The sequence below is a fragment of the Lepisosteus oculatus genome, chromosome 16 (assembly GCF_040954835.1).
Source record: "Lepisosteus oculatus isolate fLepOcu1 chromosome 16, fLepOcu1.hap2, whole genome shotgun sequence".
NCBI classification, from domain to species: domain Eukaryota; kingdom Metazoa; phylum Chordata; class Actinopteri; order Semionotiformes; family Lepisosteidae; genus Lepisosteus; species Lepisosteus oculatus.
This window is the reverse complement of record NC_090711.1, coordinates 13,439,447-13,459,453: the sequence shown is the minus strand read 5'-3', so window position 1 is coordinate 13,459,453 and position 20,007 is coordinate 13,439,447. Positions and strand designations below refer to the sequence as shown.

General features: G+C 41.9%; 2 protein-coding genes across 4 annotated transcripts in view; both read right to left on the bottom strand.

The window, feature by feature from the left end:
* Positions 1 to 2,273: 2,273 nt before the first annotated feature.
* LOC102687457 (tumor necrosis factor receptor superfamily member 6B) lies at positions 2,274 to 6,457 on the bottom strand. The gene is made up of 4 exons (XM_006639450.3): positions 5,943 to 6,457; positions 4,992 to 5,376; positions 4,363 to 4,560; positions 2,274 to 3,900 (listed from the first exon to the last, which is right to left on the bottom strand). The coding sequence occupies exons 1-4, from the start codon at positions 5,949 to 5,951 to the stop codon at positions 3,632 to 3,634; spliced, it is 861 nt and encodes a 286-aa protein (XP_006639513.2). The 5' UTR covers positions 5,952 to 6,457; the 3' UTR covers positions 2,274 to 3,631.
* Positions 6,458 to 12,196: 5,739 nt separating this feature from the next.
* rtel1 (regulator of telomere elongation helicase 1) overlaps positions 12,197 to 20,007 on the bottom strand; it is a 74,261-nt gene continuing 66,450 nt past the window's right edge. For all 3 annotated transcript variants that reach the window (XM_069179319.1, XM_069179321.1, XM_069179320.1), the window contains 4 exons: positions 19,210 to 19,341; positions 16,982 to 17,218; positions 15,099 to 15,236; positions 12,197 to 13,343 (listed from right to left, as the gene is read on the bottom strand). In XM_069179319.1, coding sequence (XP_069035420.1) covers positions 13,225 to 13,343; positions 15,099 to 15,236; positions 16,982 to 17,218; positions 19,210 to 19,341 — 626 coding nt within the window. In that variant the 3' untranslated portion in view covers positions 12,197 to 13,224. The remainder of the gene's footprint in view (positions 13,344 to 15,098; positions 15,237 to 16,981; positions 17,219 to 19,209; positions 19,342 to 20,007) is intronic.

Here is a 20,007-nt window from a genome sequence, read left to right as displayed (position 1 = left end):
GCACATGGTTCACATGATGGCCTCTCAGAAGCCTCCAATCACATTACAAGCCCTCTGTCCTCCAAGCACCATCTTTGTCTTTATCTGCCACTGCTGTGTCCCTGCCGTTCATTCCCAAACAAGTTCTTCTCCACACACGTTACACATTCTAACAACCCTGAGTGCAACAGAGAGGCTCATGTCCTAGAGAAGCAACGGTGGGCAACATGTAGTTCCAGAACTGTGGGTGGCCTTTGGAGACATAACACACAGGCCCAAGGCTTTACAAAAATAAATGTTGTTTTTTTTTAACCTGAGCTATTTTATAAATTCAAGAACTATTTTCGAAACGGACCATCCACACATACACTGAAATGCAATACGGATGCCTGTGGATTTTCCAACATCTAGTTCAGGGATCTCAAACAATGGTCCTCAAACCTCAAACAGGTATTACAAGTGTCCTTCAAAACATACATTTATAAAGGCCTGAGACAATTTCACTATGATCGGTTATATAGGCAGTTTGTTGAATTAAGTCATTGACAGATCGTTTGGAACACAGTTTAATCTTCATCTCTCATTGAAGCGTCCATCCATTTCTAACCACTTTAATCCAATTCAGGGCTGCGAAGGAGCCAGTCTGTCCTGGAAAACAATGAGTATAAGGCATTACAGAGCTCACACAGACACAAACACACACTCACTCCAGGAACCATTTTCCCAGAAGCCAATTCACCTACCAGTATGTCTTTGAACTGTGGGATGAAACCAGGGCACCTGGAGGAAACTCAAGCAGAACATACAAACTCCACACAGACCATCCCAGGAATGGAACTCAGAGCCCCTGTACTGTGATTCAGCAACGTTAACCACTACTCACCCCAATGCTGCCCTGTATTGAAACATTATTTACTTGATTGATCAACCGCTTAAAAAGGTGTCCCTTCCCTTGAAATAACAGGCTATTTAGGGTGACATACAGTATGAGAACAATGGGACTGGGGATCTGAGGTCTAGTTAATCCTATTCTTGAAGATGTACTATGGTTCGAGATGCTGCTTGTAAGCCTACAGGTGTCGTCTACGAGGTATTTTAGGTTAATAGATGTTGCTGGAACCCCTTGGGTTTTTGTGTGGGTGAAAACTCAAAAACAAGCTCTGGTCTTGGGAAAGAGCCACCTGAACAGTTAAGATAGTTTGAAATGTCACATGAAGCAATGACCTTTTTCTACAGATCTGTCCCTGAGAATGTTTTGATCTTCCCCATAATTGTGTAGTTTGGCAAAATTTCAGCCCAGGATAAGCAGCAGCTAGACGGAGCAGTGTCGATGGTACATTGTTACTCTTATCAGGCTCCACTGTTATATAATAAAATAATAATAATAATAGATAGATAGATACTTTATTGATCCCGTGAGGGAAATTGCAGAAAAAAAATAATAATAATAATAATAATCACCACACATCAGCTATCAGTGAGGAGGAGAGCAGAGTAATGAAGCCAATTCGTAGATAGGGATTATTAGGAGGCCATGATTGGTAAGGGCCAAAGGGAAATTTGGCCAGGACGCCGGGGTTACACCCCTACTCTTTACGAGAAACGCCCTGGGATTTTTTTTAACGACACAGAGAGTCAGGACCTCGGTTTTACATCTCATCTGAAGGACGGTGCCTGTTTACAGTATAGTGTCCCCGTCGCTATACTGGGGCATTAGGACCCACATAGACCGCAGGGTGAGCGCCCCCTGCTGGCCCCATTAACACCTCTTCTAGCAGCAACAACCCAGGAAGTCTCACATCCAGGTACTGACCAGGCTCACACCTGCTGAGCTTCAGTGGGTTGCCAGTTGTGAGTTGCAGGGTGATATGGCTGCTGGCTGCATATATCTCACTGTTATTTAAATGCTGGTGTTTTAAGGTTTGTGAATGCGCTCGTTGGATGTATTTCTGTTATTGGCTTAATGTTGTGTATTTGTATTGTTCGTCTTTAAATGTCTGAGCTCAACAAACAAAATTCCATATTCCAACTAGTTATGGCAATAAAGTATTGCAAGTATTGAAAGAGGCACATAATCTACTTTTAACAGCAATTTGCAAATGAAATGTAAAAGTTGCCTTAAGCTAAACCACAATAAATAGTAGAGCAATAGGAAATTGCAAGATAACTCCAATATAAAAATACTTTCACTACTGAAAGCTGTAAGCATTTTTTTTAATGAACGCTGCCAAGAATTAGGAAGATCCTGGCAGGAGAGTCAAAGACAAAGACGTGAAGAACACGCACGCACAGTCTTCTGGTTTGAAATTCATTTTAATTGTATCAATGACATCCTCAGGATAAAGGATAATCAACACATCAAATAATCAATACCTCAGTTTCTCACTGGACAACAGCATTCAACTCTGTGGACAAGCACGCAAAAGCAACGGACTTGAGGAAAGTTAGCTTATGTTGTTCAAAAATATATCTCTGTATATAGTCTGTACATAATATAAAATACTTCAGTCTTAAAAATAATTTAAGAGCAATAACATTAAGTCACAAGTAACAAAACAACCAGCAACAACACAAAGAGGGCGGTATGTGTCAATGTATGGCTATAAAAGATGTTATTTACAATGGCAGGTGAGCAGGAAGATGTACACCCTGAGAAAAATCTAGGCAAGACGAAAGACTGTCTTGACTTCTCTTCGTCTCCTGGATATTTGCAGGTCCTTATGAAGCCTGAGCCCTCCAAGAGCAGGCAGGTCCCGATTCCCACTCATGGCCTGATATGTAAGTAAGCAGGCTGGGAAAAATGAAAGACCCAAAGAACTGCTGGAGATTCCTGTACCTTTACTTTCATTGGCAGACTTAAGGTTAATCCTTTGAAACTTGCATAAAGCACAATCCTTCCCTTTTGAGTTTTGAAATGGTTTTACGCATCAGTGCAGCTACAATTAAGACTTTTCTTAATGGCCATAGCTTGGACTCTTGAAAACTGCCATTCCAATGAAAGGCACTGTTAACATCACTGGTGAGCTGGATATAAGCCCTAAATGTTCCCTTTCTGCCTTGTCTTTTATCCTGAAACCTGACACAGATCCAGGACAATGCAGGACTTTGTCACAAGCAGTCCATTAAGCATCTGAAACTCCTGGAACTAAATGATTTCAGTGCTGAAGAGCACAGCCAAATGATAGTGACCTTAAGTTTATAGTCATATAAACCCTTATTCATCTGTCTTGTGCCCAAGCTTATTTTAAATACACAGTCGCAATCTACACTTCTTTCCCAGCAAACACATTAATGTCAAATGCACTTTATTCAAAAGACAATAATGCTTAACTACCTCAGCTTAAAGGCTTACTACTAACAACAGGAATCACAGGCAAAATTGGTAACACAGTTCCAATATCCACTCTTTGAAGGCAATTTGTTTTCTATATTCGAACATGCACAAGGATTTCCATTCTAGACAAATTATTCGAGCTTAACTGTGTTGCCAAAAAAATGTTTTTCACTTGCTTTGCACAGCACTGTTAAAAAAAAAAAACTGGAAAACAAAAACTACTGAATACTGCTTTTTCTCCAGTATTGGACAGAACCTGCGAAATGCAGAGTTCCTGCCCTGCGTGTTGGAAACGCCGGACTCTGTTGACCCAGGGGCTTAACGCTCCATAAACCATCTCTTCACCTTCTTCTCCAGGTTCGCCAGCTTGGCCTTCTTCAAAATGAAAAGAATCTCCTCGATGAAATCTCGACCGTGCTCATTCTTCGAGATGGAGTCCAACAAGCTCAGGAGCGTGCCCTCCTCCTGCTCAGTGGCGTTCTCCCGGGTGCGCTTCTTGGCCACAGTCATAAGCCTCTTCAGCTTCTTTTCTGAGAGGTGCTGCTGTGCCACGTACTCCATTACTTCTCGGTCGCAGAGCCTCTTAGCTGTGTAAACAAATGGCACCCATTCATTCACATTTATTTTCACCCCACCTGATTTCCTGGCTTCAACAGAACCTTAGAGCCAGAATGCAACAAGTTAGAGGGGAAAAAAAATCCCAATGCAAAGTTCGGCTCAGTGGAAATCACCTGTAACCCTACACAATGACTCTTTCCCTGAAACGCACAATAAAGGTTTTCACTTTTGAAGTGACAGAATTCCCGTCTATTCAGATACCCAGCAATGCGTCATGAACCCCGCAGGGGAAACCGAGCCCTGGTCACATGAAAGCAGTTTCTGCTGGTACACCTGAATAGCCTGCAAAAACTGGAGCCGTGTCCTTTAACTCAATGTCGAGAGAACTGAAAGTGATTCTCATTCAACTACGGACAATAATCTGATTGCGATGCACTCTTAGTAAGGGCTAAGAAATTAAATTGGAAACAAACAAACAAACAAAAAAATACCTTCAACGCTTTTAGCGATTTCCTCGCTCCCGTATTTCTTGCAGGAAGAACAGAAGGTGTCGTGTTTGTCGTCGCCGGGGATGGCTAGCTGCCCGGGAGGGCACCATCTGTGCGGCCGACAGGGCTCCGTGCCGGAGGGCGAGGAGGAGTAGGAGCCGATGGGGCAGGTCTGGCACTGCACGTCCTCATGCGCCGTGCCTGCGGAGACCGGGAAGGAGAGAGACGGGGAGTGAGCCGGGAGCTGAAAGCGCATGGACGTGACCTATGTTCAGCTATAGTACAGCAGACGTTATTACAGTAACTATAAAAAATAGGTGTAGTTGAACAATGTCTGTGCAGCTAAAAAAAATGACTTTTAAAAGCAAGCTGGGTGCATCTGTTACGCACTATTATCTTTTATTTCACGACATCCTCAAAATATTCAGTGGAGACGGTACTTGACACATCATTAAATACCTGGGCTTAAACGTCCCAGGTTTCGCTTTTTCAACCTGGGACATATTCAAACTCTCGTCTTCTGCGCTCATGTCCACTTTCTTGTACACACTAAGCCTTTATGCCAAACGCACAAAAAAAATCCATATATTCTTAGTCTATAAAATCTATTTTTCTTTACCGAACACACGTACCATTCGCAACAACTCCTTCGCCAGCTGGGCAGACGCTGTGTCTGATGCAGAACTCGTATCTCCGGTAGAAACCAGCCCGGCACTCGCACAGCCTGTTGTGCGTCCGGCTGCACTTGCGCTTCTCGAACTCGTTCTCTGTGCAGAACACGTTGCAGTAGCGGCACTCGTCGATGTAGTTCCAGAACTCCGTGTAGTGCAGGCCGGGGCACGGCGCGCACTCGGTCCGCCTGTCTCTGCCGCAGTGCCGCTTCATGTGAGTTCCGGGAGGACACTTCTCACACGTCACGGCTTCCCCCGTCTTGTCATCCTTCCACTGGTAGGTCGGCGTGAGCGAGGCGCCGCTGCCCGCAGCGAAAACCAGGACAGAGCAGCAAAACCACACCGTCTGAAGAGAGGGATAGAGAAGTTCGTCCTTCGCTGCTCTTATTTGAAAGTCGTCCGCGGTTACATGATTTCACTGAGTGGCGCGGAGCTGCAGGTGAAAGTCCTGAATCTGCACAGGCGGTTAGTTCTACCCCTTCTACTGTATCTATTATATACGGTCTACAGCGTGTCACTGTAGTGAAAAGATCGTTTCTGTTCATCAGTCACATTACAATGCCAGATGCCAGCGCTTGAAATACATGCACCGTGCCCCGTCATTACAGTACTTTGAAGGAGCTCTTGTCAGTGTTTTGGCAGCATCGTGCAACTGCATTTTCTCCTTGATGTTCGATATAATTTCTCTATTCTGCTCTTACAGTGCCTCCCCCAAGACATTGAACCGTTAGAAAAGTCCTCAACAGTCTAAGGAACTCTTTGAATGGACCCATGATCTTCATGCCCTAAGCAATACCTTCTTACAAAATGATCTTTCAGAAACGCTAAATCAGTCGCTTGACAACGGACGGGCCAGTGGAATCTGGGCTCCCGCAATCTATTTATTAATGAAAAAAATACGGGCTCACTTACCGTGTTCATTTTCTAATGATGCCTTCTCCATGAGCCCCGGGGTTTTTTATACAGTACCTGCCAGTCACTGAAGCGGAAGAATGACTCACACGTCTGTCATCACAATTTACCACAAGCAAAAATTTCCAGAAATAATCTTCACAAAAAAATGCATATCCAAATAAAATTACAACCGATAGTACTAAAGTTTGAAATTAAATAATTACTTCCTAGGGTTACGAAGCGTCCGTTGTTGTTTTTTTCCCCACGGACATGTCCTCTTCTTTTGGTTCTTAATCTGCGTCTGGGAGAGAGTTTCAAATATCTTAAAACATCCCGGAATTTTCCCTTCTCCTTCCCCCCCCAGAGCGTTTGGTTGCGAAGCGGTCCCTGGGATACAGAGTGTTGATCTTGATCGGATCAGCGAGAGCAGAGAGGTCGTGCGTCAGTTATTATGAGTCGCGGACGGGTTTAAGTGCCCCGCTCCAGTTTCATTCTGAACGGGGAAGATTGCAGCTCTGGCTCAGAATCGGCACAGGAAAAAAAAAAAATAAATAAAATAAACAACAGATTCTGGAGTGTATAAAACGTTTTATTATCGTGCAGATATCAAATGATATAGATGGAATGTAGTAAACCGCATATACAGTTTAACACGTTATATGGCATTAATAATGTAACGCAACGGGGGCTCAGGCGGGCGCCCTTGCCGCATGAGGTCGGCCCCCCACCGTCGGGGGCTCGAACCCGGGACTCCCGCGTCACTCAGCAGGGACCCAGCCCGGTGAGCCAAAGAGAGATATCTTTACAGCCCGGTAGCTGTAGTCCTGCTATCACAGGGAAGGGCGGCGACGACACCGCTCTGATAAGGTACATACCTACATAGAACCTGTCGGACGTAAGCTTTACAGTATATAAACCCAATTATAATGGTACAAATACCCCTCATTCCACTCTGACGGAGGGGGGTGTTCTGATATAGATACCCTGTTAATGCCTAACTAGATGCGCTATTGATTAGTATAGAGTTTCGGCAAAGGGATCTAGGTGATCAATTTCCCGCGTGTGCTTAGTCATCCAATAGAGCTCAAATCAGTTCACTATTAGCGCGTTTATTTATTCTCCAGCTGGTCTCCACAATGTGAACTACAAAACATAATCAGTTAAGCGTTTTGCAAACTAAATGCCCAGATGCGACACCCTCGACGTACTATGAGACAGGAATCGTCATATACGAGTGTCATAAGGAACTTTTCCGCGCATTGCAGGCAAAACATTCTTTCAGAGCTGACTGCTTCATTATATGATTAAATTATGTCAATCGTTCAAGAGAAGAATTGTTTGTACACATATTCTGCGCTTGACAGGAATGGACGGCACGATCCGGAGAAAACAATAATTATAAGGGCATTATGATCAGACACGAATGTAATTGAATTATTCACCTCATGTATTGTATTGCGTCTTATGAGATGCTTTTTATAACAATTCGATGTACTCTTAATTTCAAATCTGTTGGCACATTCGGGTATAAGGTGACGCCCTCCACCCACGCAACCCACTGGGGAAACGAGCCGAGTCTCATGATAAAACACATGCACAGCCCTGAGAGGAGATTCCGAGGGGAAATGTTGGCTTTTCAAGTGGGGCGCAACGGTGACTGTATGGACGATGCGAGAATCAGCGGCCGACCCCGTAGGCTCTGAGGGTCGAGTGTTTCGTTATAGACAGTTTATCCAAATCCAAAGAAGCGTCACATGAGGTTATTCAAAACTTCCATTTGCTCGTCCAAAGCAAATACGACAAGCAACACTGAAGCCTTACAGTACTTACAGTAGTGGCCGCTGAACACTAGCGCATGTTATCAGAGAAATATAGGGGGACAGTCTGTCTCGCCTCTTTGAAGTGGACATAATGTTACTGCTGTCCTTATAAAGTATGTTGACTTGCAGAGCCATTTCACATTTTCGGCTCTGAATGATTATCGAGTGCAAACCAACACGTTCTATAAAATGCCAGTAAATAAAACGCATCCCATAAAAGGTTTGCCTGAACAGGGGAAAAAATGCGATGAGTACGGATTGGTTACGACAGATTTCTTTAATCTCAATTATCTTTTCTTTAGGTTTAAAGCTACTACGCGCTAAAGACTAAAGAAAGAACAGGAACACACCTGCAGACCAAAACTACATCACCTCCTCGACTTCCGAGTCTCGATTCTTGTATTTCCCACTTCGCTAATTTCAGGTGTTCGATATCCGCAATCGCTGGCTGTGTTATGTGGGCGGAGTGGGAGGTTTTAGACTAAAATTTGAGCATTTGACGCGAAACCGGCGCTTTGGTTGAAAAGGAACCAGTAGGTCTGTCCAACGTACTAGCCGACTCCAGAAGTAAACTCGATTTCTGAAAGAAAATCGACCACAGAAAAGATGCAAAGTTGTAGTAAAAGTCAGTGTCCTTTTAATCGGTCATCATCGATCATGGACACCAGTCTTCTGAATGTGTTTAGTGGGCTTCATAATTGGATTTTTTTACCTGCTCCGGGGCACCAGAACAAGTGATAGGTCAATTACCCATTTGAATAGGAAAGCAGATTTGGTGCGTAAGATCCAGTAATTGCAAAACACATTAGCGCTCTAAAAAAATAAACTTAGATACTTGAACCCTTAATCGTTTTTCATTAATATGGTTTCTATACATGCGTCAACAACCCGCAAGTTTCAAAACCAGTCAACGTCCACATTATCTGTGATTAAGAGATCTGGTAGCATTAAACAAACGGCGCTGCGCATATTTAGACTGCTCTTCTAGTCCGATATCTGCTAAAGCAAAAATATGAAACCTTATTAATCGACCCGCCTGGTTAAAGTTTTAGCTAAATCTCTGCCTTTAGAAACTGTGACCCATAATTATAAAGATTAAGTTAGCAATTACTGGCTTAAAAAAACAAACAAATCAGGTTCCTATGTAAATGTTTGATTTATAGATGTGTTTAGGTAATTCTTTATCAACATCACAACTTACACAGTATGGATGTTTACAGTCTTCATAAAGAATAACTAACAGAACATGCAGAAAATATTTAATGACTATAGTTTCCAACATTATATGCATACAGTAGATGTCAGATTTCAGTTAATTTGTGTGTTGTCCTCCATATGTATTGTGTGTAGTCCAGCTTTGTGTCCTGTGATGGACTGGTGTTCTGTTTAGGGTGAAGCCCTGCTTTCTGACTCTTGTGTCCTGTCTAGACACCAGTCCATCACAGGACACAAGGCAGGACCACACCCTGGCCAGGACACCAGTCCGTCACAGGACAAAAGAAAGGACACACCCTGGGCAGGACACCGATCCATCACAGGACACAAGGCAGGACCACACCCTGGACAGGACACCAGTCCATCACAGGACACAAGGCAGGACACACCCTGGACAGGACACCAGTCCATCACAGGACACAAGGCAGGACCAAACCCCAGTTCATCCCAAGACAAATTTAGAAACCTCTAAATTAACCTAGTCAGCATGTTTTTTTTGAAAAAAAATGAACACCAGTCGAAAGGGCCCCAAGCAATAATCAAAGCAAAGATCTTTTAGGCAGCAACACAAAGTCGCCCTGAATCACAGCTTCAAACATATTAAAGAAAAACAATCTGAGAAATGTTGAATTCCTTAACGTCTCTATAACTCTTGGCAGGGGAGACGTGTAGAACATACAGTTGCTTACCGTGCATCATGAGGCTATCACAGATGAGACACAGTCATAATGCAACATCGGGTTTGATTACATGATGAACACGGAGCATATTTGAAAGAGCTGAATGATGAATGAGGCAAAGGTCAATAGTAAGTCACATGCAAGGATTCTTAAGCAAGCTTAAGCTGCTGTAAAGATTTGATAGTAGAGAAAGAGATAAAAAAAATTGACCCTGATTTTAAATGACATCATTTAAAATAGAATGGAGCTCTTTTTTTCCAGCTTGTTTTTCACAGGGAAATGGTAGCATCACGTTTACAGACAGTTTTAGGCCCGGGGCTGTTGGTGTTTTAATTTTTAAATAGAACCAACAGACTGTTCTTGGCAGTGGGAATCTGCCAATGTAAGCTTTGTGGTTTCTTTTTCTTTGTGAGGGTAATGACAAAAGATTTGCCTTTAATTAGTTCCCACAGACGACAGTCCTGTTGAGTAAAATACAAGTTTTACTTTGTGTAATATTTAGGAAAATTGATTTTTGTTTATAATAGTGATGGAACGTGCTGCTTTGAACTTGTTTTTAGCACTTCTTTTCAAAAGACTGAAACTTTAATTTTTCTTTAGTTATTGCACATTACTCACAATAGATGGAGTTTCATGAGCTGTGAACACAACTGACTTCTACATTTTTTGTTATTTCTCTATTAAAATTCTGCAGACAAATTTCTTTTATATTTCTTTCTTTTCGGAGTCAAACAGGAACCAAGCTGCCCTTAGTGCATTAATAATTCATACTTTTCAGTAATTAGGTTATATGTGGTTACATTAGTCTATTCTGTGCGACTTTTGCAGTGGAGACCACAGATCAAATTCTGCAAGTAAACCTGAAAGACAGTGGTTGAAACCTGTTGCTGCATTTTGTTAATAATGACACTAAGAATGAAACTGATTTTCAATTTTCAAAATGTGAAAAAAACAACAAAGAAATACATAAATCACATGAGGCAGCTGGTGCATTAGTAATATTTACAAATTTTCTTGGGGAAAAAAAAAAGATGTCCTTTGTGCTTCTATTCCCACATGATGTGCGTCTCAGACTTAATCAGCTTTTCTGCCTTCATTCTGAAACCTCAGCCTTTATCAAAATAGAAAGCATTTTCACACACATTTCTGCTATTTCGAAAATGACTGTACAATCAATCTTTTAACATGACTTTTCTGAACATTTTAGGGCAGTTTCTGTAGCTGAAAGCAGTGGCACCTGTTTCCAGCACTGGATCAGCCAGTTCCTTCATCCCTGTCAAGTGTGCACAACCTAGTCCTTACACTGCTAGACCCAGTTCCACTGAGCCTTTTTTCACCCTCTTGCTTCTCTTGGGAAGCTGCTGTTGCATTTAGTTTCTCTCATTTGCCTCATCTTTCAACTGGAACAGAATCTGTATAGTCAATACTGGCTACTGCTTGTACATTTAGAAATCCATCCATTCTCAAACCGACTTACCCAATACAGGATCACAGGGGAGCTAGAGTCTATCCGGGCAAGCACTGGATATGAGACAGGGGACACTGCACCCTGGACTGGATGCCAGTCCATCGCAGGACAGATACACGGGCATGCACACACTCGACCAGGGCCAATACTGGTTAATCTATCAGTATGTCTGTATGAACATACTGTACAAACTCCACACAGACTGTACCCCAGGAATTAACCCAGGGCCCCAGCAATGCAAGGTACTGTAGCAATACCAACCACCTACATTAACACACCTACACCTACAAAATACCATGCCATCCTACATTTAGAAATGAGTGAACAAAATAAAAGAGCCACATAAAAACATGTTTTAACCTCAAAATGCCCTCTTTTATACTCAAATTCCCATGTAATAACACAGCCCCGCATGAGAATTCTGTTCACATTGAGTGCTGACAAAGGGTAGTTTGTCTCATCTGATTACAGTAATTCTGTAGTAAGAATTACAGAGAATTTTGGAAGTGTGTGACCTGTACTTTCCATGAATAAGGACCTTGTGCAATAAATAAACACCCAGCATCCTAGATAGTTCTTAGAAAAGACACAGCAGTACCTGCAGCCATATTGTCAAATATCCTCCATGAAAGCTAAAACACATCCACATCGCATGACAGATTCTTGAGAATAATACTGACTTGAGATGCGTTTGCATAGGAGATCAATTGCACATTTTTCTAGAAAGTCTCAAAATAATGTGCCAGGCAGTCCTACATGCCTTTGAGATGTAGCCTGGCAAGTATTAACCAAAGCCAACTTTTACCTGTGCCATAATTATTTTAATATGCCTGGAAGACAATGTTCCCTTAAAGACCGTTAACAAAAGACTTCGGAAGTTAATTAGCAACAATTAACATTTGGTGGTTTTTAATCTCTGCACTTAAAAAAACCTTGCAAAGATTAATTGGATAACGTAAAAGAACTTCTACTTACTCCCAAACTACTAAAACTACTCTAAACTCGATTTTTTGTTCTAAAAAATAATTAAAAACATGTATGGATCATTAGGTTTCTCAGTGAGCTCAAGTAATACAACTTTGGCATATACACCTGAAAAGGACTTGTCTTTAATATGAAATATAAAAAATAATTATTTACCAAGTACATACAAGCTTTTCATTAAATGCTCATTATTACACAACATTCTTACATTATGAGGCAGGCATATGAAGCAAATTACTTCATTCCAAACCTGTTTTTCACTCTTTCAAGGATATTTAGTTTCCTTTTTTTAATTTTAGTTAAACTGTCAGACAAAAATGCAAGTAAAAGTTAAATAAAGTAATAGAAGAAGAGTTCGAACAAATGTACCATTACAGTTGTTTTGAAACACTGCAACAAACTCAGGGATACTCCAGCCTATGAGTTCAAAAGCACCTGAGAACTGTACACGGCGTGTGACTCAGCTGAATATGGAAAAAGCAAATGTTTCTAGAGCATGACTCTGCATCAATAAGACAGGAACATTTCTCCTGGTAGAAGTTCCTGATGACCAAGCGTGACATTTACACAATAGCAGTTCTGTTAGAAAGGCTGACTGGTCACCTGTTTTTAGTTTTGTTTAGTTTAATCCTTAAGAGACAATGAAGAACCTTATCCAGATCATGAGGATTATACTGGTTGCTTACAACCCTGTGAGGTCAGTCCAGTTGTGCAATTCCATTGTTGAACTCTGCAGTGCCAAGGAAAGGACAGATGTCCTGGGTTTGATTTCATGGATTGAAGGGGGTCAATACACAACCAATCAAAGGAGGGTTTACATCAGGAAGAGCTCTCGGTATGAGGAAACAGTAGGCAGAGGGAGATCTGAAATCATGTTTAAGGTTCAGGAGGGACAGTGCAAAGATTCAGACTAGAGTAAAGAAGACCAAAGTCTAAGTAGGCTAGACCACAGATGAAATAAGGAAAAGTAAAAAAAACAGACAGTGCGAGGGTTATATTACTGAAATCACTGGCAATTACTGGTCTCAAAGGCAGTTCACATCACAGTGTAAAATCTCTCAGATCACTTTCAGATGAGTTTTTAGAAGCAGCCAGGCTTGAGAAACAAAAAGTCTGTGTTTCACAGAAAGGAGTCAGCTGCTGCTCTGTCCACTGACTGGGCTGCTCTCTAACTTACAGTTCACTTGCAGGCTGCTGGAGAAGAAAGATGAGATCTTGCTTTGTCCTTTTCCAGAAGTGTTAGCTTTTGACACTTGAGAGAGAGAGAAAAAACATGATAAATTCCCCAGAAATAAAGAAAAGCATCCATTTTTCAAAATTATTCTTTTCAGCAATTTATTTGCATAGGACTGAAAATATTACGAGAATTTCAAGATGTAAGATCCGAGCCTGTATACACTTTCCAAAATCTTTAAGAATAAGGCATAAATGAGTGTTTTTCTGATTACTGCAGTATTAAAAATAATCAAATCCATTTAGTGTTTACACAGTCATCAAGATTATTCTGATTATATTTATGAACAAAAAAGCTTAATTTGCAGATAAATTATGTGATGTTTTGTAAATGTAATTACAGTATATGCTCAGCAAAAATAAAGGGCTGGTAAATCATGCCAGTTCTCATTGTAACTGGATATCCAGGCTGGCTAATGCAAAATCACTCCTAAGCCTACGTTACTTGTAGCACTTGATATCGCTCATTTAACATGATGGATATCAATATTGGCCTTTTCACCTCCTAGACATGAATCCCCATCAACCACAAGTACAAGAAGCTGCTGTGCATTCACAAAGCCTAACAAGAACTACAGCATGAACTACTGCCTTAATGCAGTTCAGAAAAAATGCAAAGTGGTTGAAATGGGAGAAGGTTCCACAAAATTAAATGTTTAAAGTTTTTCAGTATCTTCTTCTTCTTCTTCTTTTTCACAGCCTTAGTCCCAGACTGTCCTGGGGTCAGCTGCGTTGGTTGCTCTTCTCCACTTGTCTCTGTCGAGCACATCTTCCTCACTCACTTCACATACCTCCATATCTTTTCTCACACAATCTATCCATCTCTTTCTAGGCCTGCCTCTTCCTCTGTTACCTTCCACCTCAAATTCCATTACCCTCTTTGTTACTTCCTCAACGTCCCTCCTCATGATATGTCCATACCACCGTAACCTCGCCTCTCGCATCTTTTCAACCACATCCACCACCCTACATCGTCTACGGATTTCTTCATTTCTGATCTTATCCTTCATTGAAATCTGCAGAATCCATCTCAACATCCTCATTTCAGTTCTTCTCATCAAGTTCTCTTCCCTCTTTCCAACTGCCAAGCATTCAGCTCCATATAGTAGTACAGGTCTAATCAAAGTCTTGTACATTTTGCACTTTAACTTTCTAGGAATTTTCCTGTCACAGATTATTCCAGTTATTTTTCTCCACTTGTTCCATCCAGCTTTCACTCTTTGTTTTACTGCCTCCAGTGTTTCTCCTCCCTTTACCAGTTTTGATCCAAGGTATTTAAAGCCATCAACTTGTTTCAGTTTTCCTCCATTTGTCTCCTCAACATTGGTCATAGTATCTCCTCTTCTCTCCATTACCATTATTTCAGATTTTTCTGCATTCATTTTCAGTCCACCCTTTTCCAGACTCCTCTGCCATTTGAACACTTTCTCCTGTAGTTCCACTTCTGAATCTGCCATCAGTGCCACATCATCAGCAAAGATGAGTTCCCAAGGCACTTCTGTTCTTACCTCCTCTGTCAGTATGTCAATAATGTTTATGAAAATGAAAGGACTTAGTGCTGATCCTTGGTGTACTCCAACTGTGATTTCAAAGTTTTTCAGTATGTAAAATAGAAAAAAAAGTCTGTTTCCAGTATGCTCATTTGATTAGTGTACTGTTACACAGAAACTGGTCTGATATTATTTCATTATAACTTGATCCTGTTACCGAGGTATAATGATAGCTGATGGTGAGATAACATTAACATTAAACATTAAAAACTGTACATTTTTACCTGGAAGCTCAAGGCTTGCGCCAGCCTGTTCAGCCTTCAAATTCTCATTAACAGATGACTGCTTCTCCTCCCCAGACAGCTCTTTAAACATCTGCAGAAACTGCTGCTTGTGTTGAGGGCGAACAAACATGGCAAATGCTAGTAAAAACAAAGGGAAAATTATAAAAAAAACTGCAGAATCCTAGTTTTCCTCTGTGATGCTGTATGTGAACAGAGAAACCTTGGGAGGTTACTGCTACAGTCAATTGAAGATGAGAAGGTCAGACGGCATAGCATAGTGCATTCTGGGACTGCCAGGGTGTCCTTAGTGTACCACAGTGCATTCTGGGATGGCCAACATGTCCCTAGCGTACCATGGTGCATTCTGGGATGGCCAGCATGTCCCTAGTATACCACAATACCTCCTAGGATCTGTAGGGTCCCTGTGAGCTCAGAGGGTATTACCCAACTGCTCAAGCTCCTGTGAAGCTCTGTGGAGCAGCCTGTGTGTGACCTGCAGGAAAACGTTTCCTGCTGAAACAACAGTTAATTTAAACTGGCAATTCCAAAATCGGGAGTATAAAAATGCAGATGCCAAATGTGAAATGAATTGTATTGAAATGTATTTGGAAAGTGCAAAAAACCTTAAGTAAAGCAAAAAAGAGGCTGTTTTTTTTTTCTCGCATAGGCAGTGAAATTTTCGTAATTTAAAGGTGTCTCACTTTGGTTCATAGTCTTCAAGATCAGAGCAAATGGAAAAAAATAATTTTCCGGCTATGTGAACCACAGAAAGATGAAGGTGGGCGAGAGAATTTCACGTGACCTTTGTAAAAGGGAAACAAGTAAGCACAACCTCACATGCTTAATTTTTCTAATATCATCTCTTTTAAGCGGAAAGAAAAAAGTGCTGACCTTTAATCTGAATATCAAATTTTTGTATTTTCCCTCCACAAAAGCTTAGTGCAATCATTTTATAACTCATTCTATAAATTCGTCAGCCCTGCTGAGCCCCTTAATTTCCAGTCATGAAAGTCTGATTAGAATTAAAAAATGCCACCCCAAAAAAGGACAAAAATAGAAGTACAAAAAAAAATTGTTTGGCATAAAACTCAGAGATGAAGCATCAGCACTGGGGCTCCTCAGGTCAGATCTTATCCTCGTTTCCACTGCGCTATGCGGGCAAGTGAGTACTGTAAGTGACTCAAAGCCCTCAGACCCGCCACATCCCTCCACCCGATTCCCAGGAATCAGCCAGCATGAAAGAAAAATTGAGCCCCTTTATACTCAAGCTGAAAAATAAAGAAAAACATTTTATCGGAGGAGCCTTCACACACCTCAAGAGCCACAGTTGAAACGTTCTTTGCTTCTACGCTTCAGTATGAAATGAACCCCCTTTTTTGTTTTGGATAACTTGCTTCTGCCAGCAGCCATATCACCCTGCAGCTCTCAACTGGCGGCCCCACCGAAGCTCAGCAGGGTTGAGCCTGGTCAGTACCTGGATGGGAGAGCTCCTGGGAAGCTATGGTTGCTGCTGGAAGAGGTGTTAGTGGGACCAGCGGGGGGCGCTCACCCCGCTGGTCTGTGTGGGTCCTAATGTCCCGGTATAGTGGCAGGGACACTATACTGTAGTGGGCGCCGTCTTTCGGATGAGACGTTAAACCGAGGTCCTGACTCTCAGTGGTCATTAAGATCCCCGGGGATTTCTCAATCAGAGTAGGGAGTTATCCCGGAGTCCGGGCTAAATTTCCCCCCTCGGCCTTTACCGTGGCCTCCATATTGTCCCCCATGTATGATTGGCTTGCACTTGCCCTGCGATGGACTGGCTTGCCGGGTAGGCTCCAGCCTCCCACAACACCGTATGGCATAAAGCGGTTTGGTAAATGACATGGCATGACATAACTTACTTCTCAGAAGGTGGAAGTCTTCTGGTTTTTCAGTGAAGAGGCCCACCACCGTAGAAACCATGCTGTCATAGTGATCAGTCTTTTTGTAATGCTGTATTGCCTCATGGAACTGGCTGTATTTAGCTGGGCCAATGGCCTTTTTCACATCGCTCAGGTAGGTTGAGAGAACCTGGTTTTTGTGGGCCGACAGATTCTGAGGTTTGTCTTTAGGAACCATCTGATGGGATGGGTGGGGATCTACGAAAATAAAAACAAAAAAAGCCACTCTTAGTCTAAGAAGACAGTACTTTAGAGCAAAAACAGAGCTTTACAAGCTCTTATTTCCTTTTCAAAAGTTGTAGATGCAGTATACAGTCTGCTGGTTAGTTTAGGTTTGGACATATATTGATGTGCATCTTTCTAATTCACCAGGGTTGCTAATTTACAGTAATTTAACATTAAAATAAATAAATTGCATCCTCATGACTTGGAATAATTTAAATTCTCTTGAACCTTAAAACAATAAACAATAAAACTCTAGAGTAGTTAGGAAGTACACTATGAATAAAGTAAAGCATTAGTCACACGGTAGAATATTGATTTAAGTATAATAGCTACACTTATTTTTAATATAGCCTAAAGGAAGAGCTGCATTAGTGGAGCAATCGTCATGGTTGTCCGGAAGGCAAAACTTAACCACATTTTGTTTGGGCAATGTCTAAGACTGCACGGTGTTTCCATTTGCTTTAGTTTTGTTTCTACTGTAACAGGCTCTGAGAGGATGTGCGTGTACTTGGAAGAGCTACAATTGTAAAGGATTTTACAGAGAGTATCTGCCTGAAAAACAAGTCAAATGTAAGCACAGCCTAAAACACGTACTAATTCAATAGTTTGTTTATAGTAAGAGCCCTGATGTCAAAGGGTATAAACAGAATGTAAAATCTACAGACCACAGCAGCATACAGTAACTCCAGCCCTGGAGAGTTGAAATTCATCAGATCTCTTTACATCTCCAGCACCTAAAGAACTAGGAACAGCCATTGATGTTGATTGAGCCAAGAACTGGACCAATCAGGTATTTAACAGTCTGAGTGGAGTGAAAAGCTACAGACAGAGCAGCCCCCAGACTGGACTTGGACACCTCTGTTATTGTCTGACTATAGTCTACAGACTGTGGTCAGAGATCCAACACTTCACTCCCAGAGGGTTTCTCTATAACGAAAAGTCTTTTAAGACAACATCAAAAGTCAATCTAATCTCATTTGTAATTACGATTATCAGACTTATTTCTTAGCTCTCAAGTCATACAGTGCTTATGTGTCACAGCACTGATCACAGGCATCATAATTTATGGCTGATGGTTGTATAATTGTTAGCCAACCAAGATGAACTGCCAGTGACCTGTGATAACACTCTGGTGGAGATGAAGACTGCACAGGCTTGTTCCAGGCTGTGTAATATACGACAGCAACAGCAGAAGTGCTTTACTGTACCTGGAAACAATTACTAATTGTTTTATTACAACTAATAACTAATTTTAACGATTGACCTGCAAATTCTTTTCCCTTCAGTAGTAAGACCTAATGCATTGGGATGAAGATTAATTGAAAACAGACCCAAAATGAGATTGGTGCTAAATTCTGGACAGGACACCAGTTCATCACAGGACACAAGAGCTAGATGCCAGGTCACTGCGTTGCCACACAGACATTTTGCTAAGTTGAAAGATGCAAAAGATTAATATCTCCTTATGTTTTTGTATGTTGAAATAATTTACACACACCCTCGTTGACACAACTGTGCCATTACACTCTGTCCGTGTAACGTATCAGCATTTGAAACGGTTTCAAGTCTGCACTGGCTTCTGTCAAAGATGGTCATAGATGCCGACTGAATCGATAGTCAGCGTTCCAGGACAAACACGTGAAACATCTTGCTTAAAGTTTTCCAAATCTGCCGACTAAAAACACTGACACCCCTAACTAAAAGACACAAGTGGAAACGATGTGGAAGTGCATTTCAAACTGACAATAGGAGGTATTTCTTTACGCAAAGGGGTGTGGGAGTCTGGGACAGACTTCCCGGCCGTGTTGTTGAAGCTCTATCTGGATGAGCTCCTTGGGCCAGTCAGCTACTATTTGCTGCATGTCTTGCCCTCGTCTGTGACCTCGTGTTCCTGTGCTTTTCTGTTATCATGCTTTCAGCTGTCAGACCGCTGGGAGGCCCCAAGGCCTGACAGAATCACTCACCCTGACTCAAGCCCCCCGTGTGGAGATGAGAGCCCCCACGGTTCAGCTGCAGGCTCGCGTTCAGCTGCGTCGAGGCGTCAGACTCGCCAGGAGCTGCGCACCGCTCGGCTTCTTGAGTTTTGTCCTCCTTGGCTTCACCAATGAATAAAAAAAAAACAGGCAAGGTGAACATCTGAGTGCTACTTTTGTTACTTCTTAGCTACTTCTGTAGCTAAGGATCTGTGCCTGTGGCTGGAAGGTTGCCTGTTTCAAATCTCTCGGCCGGCAGAGGAATCTTACTCCACTGGGCCCCTGAGCAAGGCCCTTAACCCCAGCTGCTCCAGGGGCGCCCTATAAATGGCTGGCCCTGCGCTCTGACACCAAGCTTCTCTCCCTGTCTGTGTGTCTCATGGAGAGCAAGCTGGGGTCTGCGAAAAGACATATTCCTAATGCAAGAAACTGTATATGGCCACTAAAGTGATCTTATATCTCTTATATCAATTTCAAACTGTTTCAGGATGAAGATGTGGTTTTATCCTGCCTTGTGCTCCGTATTGGATAAAGCCAAAATGTTAGAAAACAGCTGGGACGGATTTAAACTGTCTGCCCAGGATTTTTCGGTTCCCGTTTCTTCTTCGGTTATTATCTGCCATTCTTAAACGCTGGAGCCCAGAAAAAAAAAAAAAAAACTTACCATAGAAATGATAGGAAATACAGTAAGGTAGTGTATCAGTATAGCAGCTCATTTTGACCTGATTTCTGTACCTAGAATATATGGTGATTTTCAAAAAACTTTCATCTGAGGTTACACAATTCTTT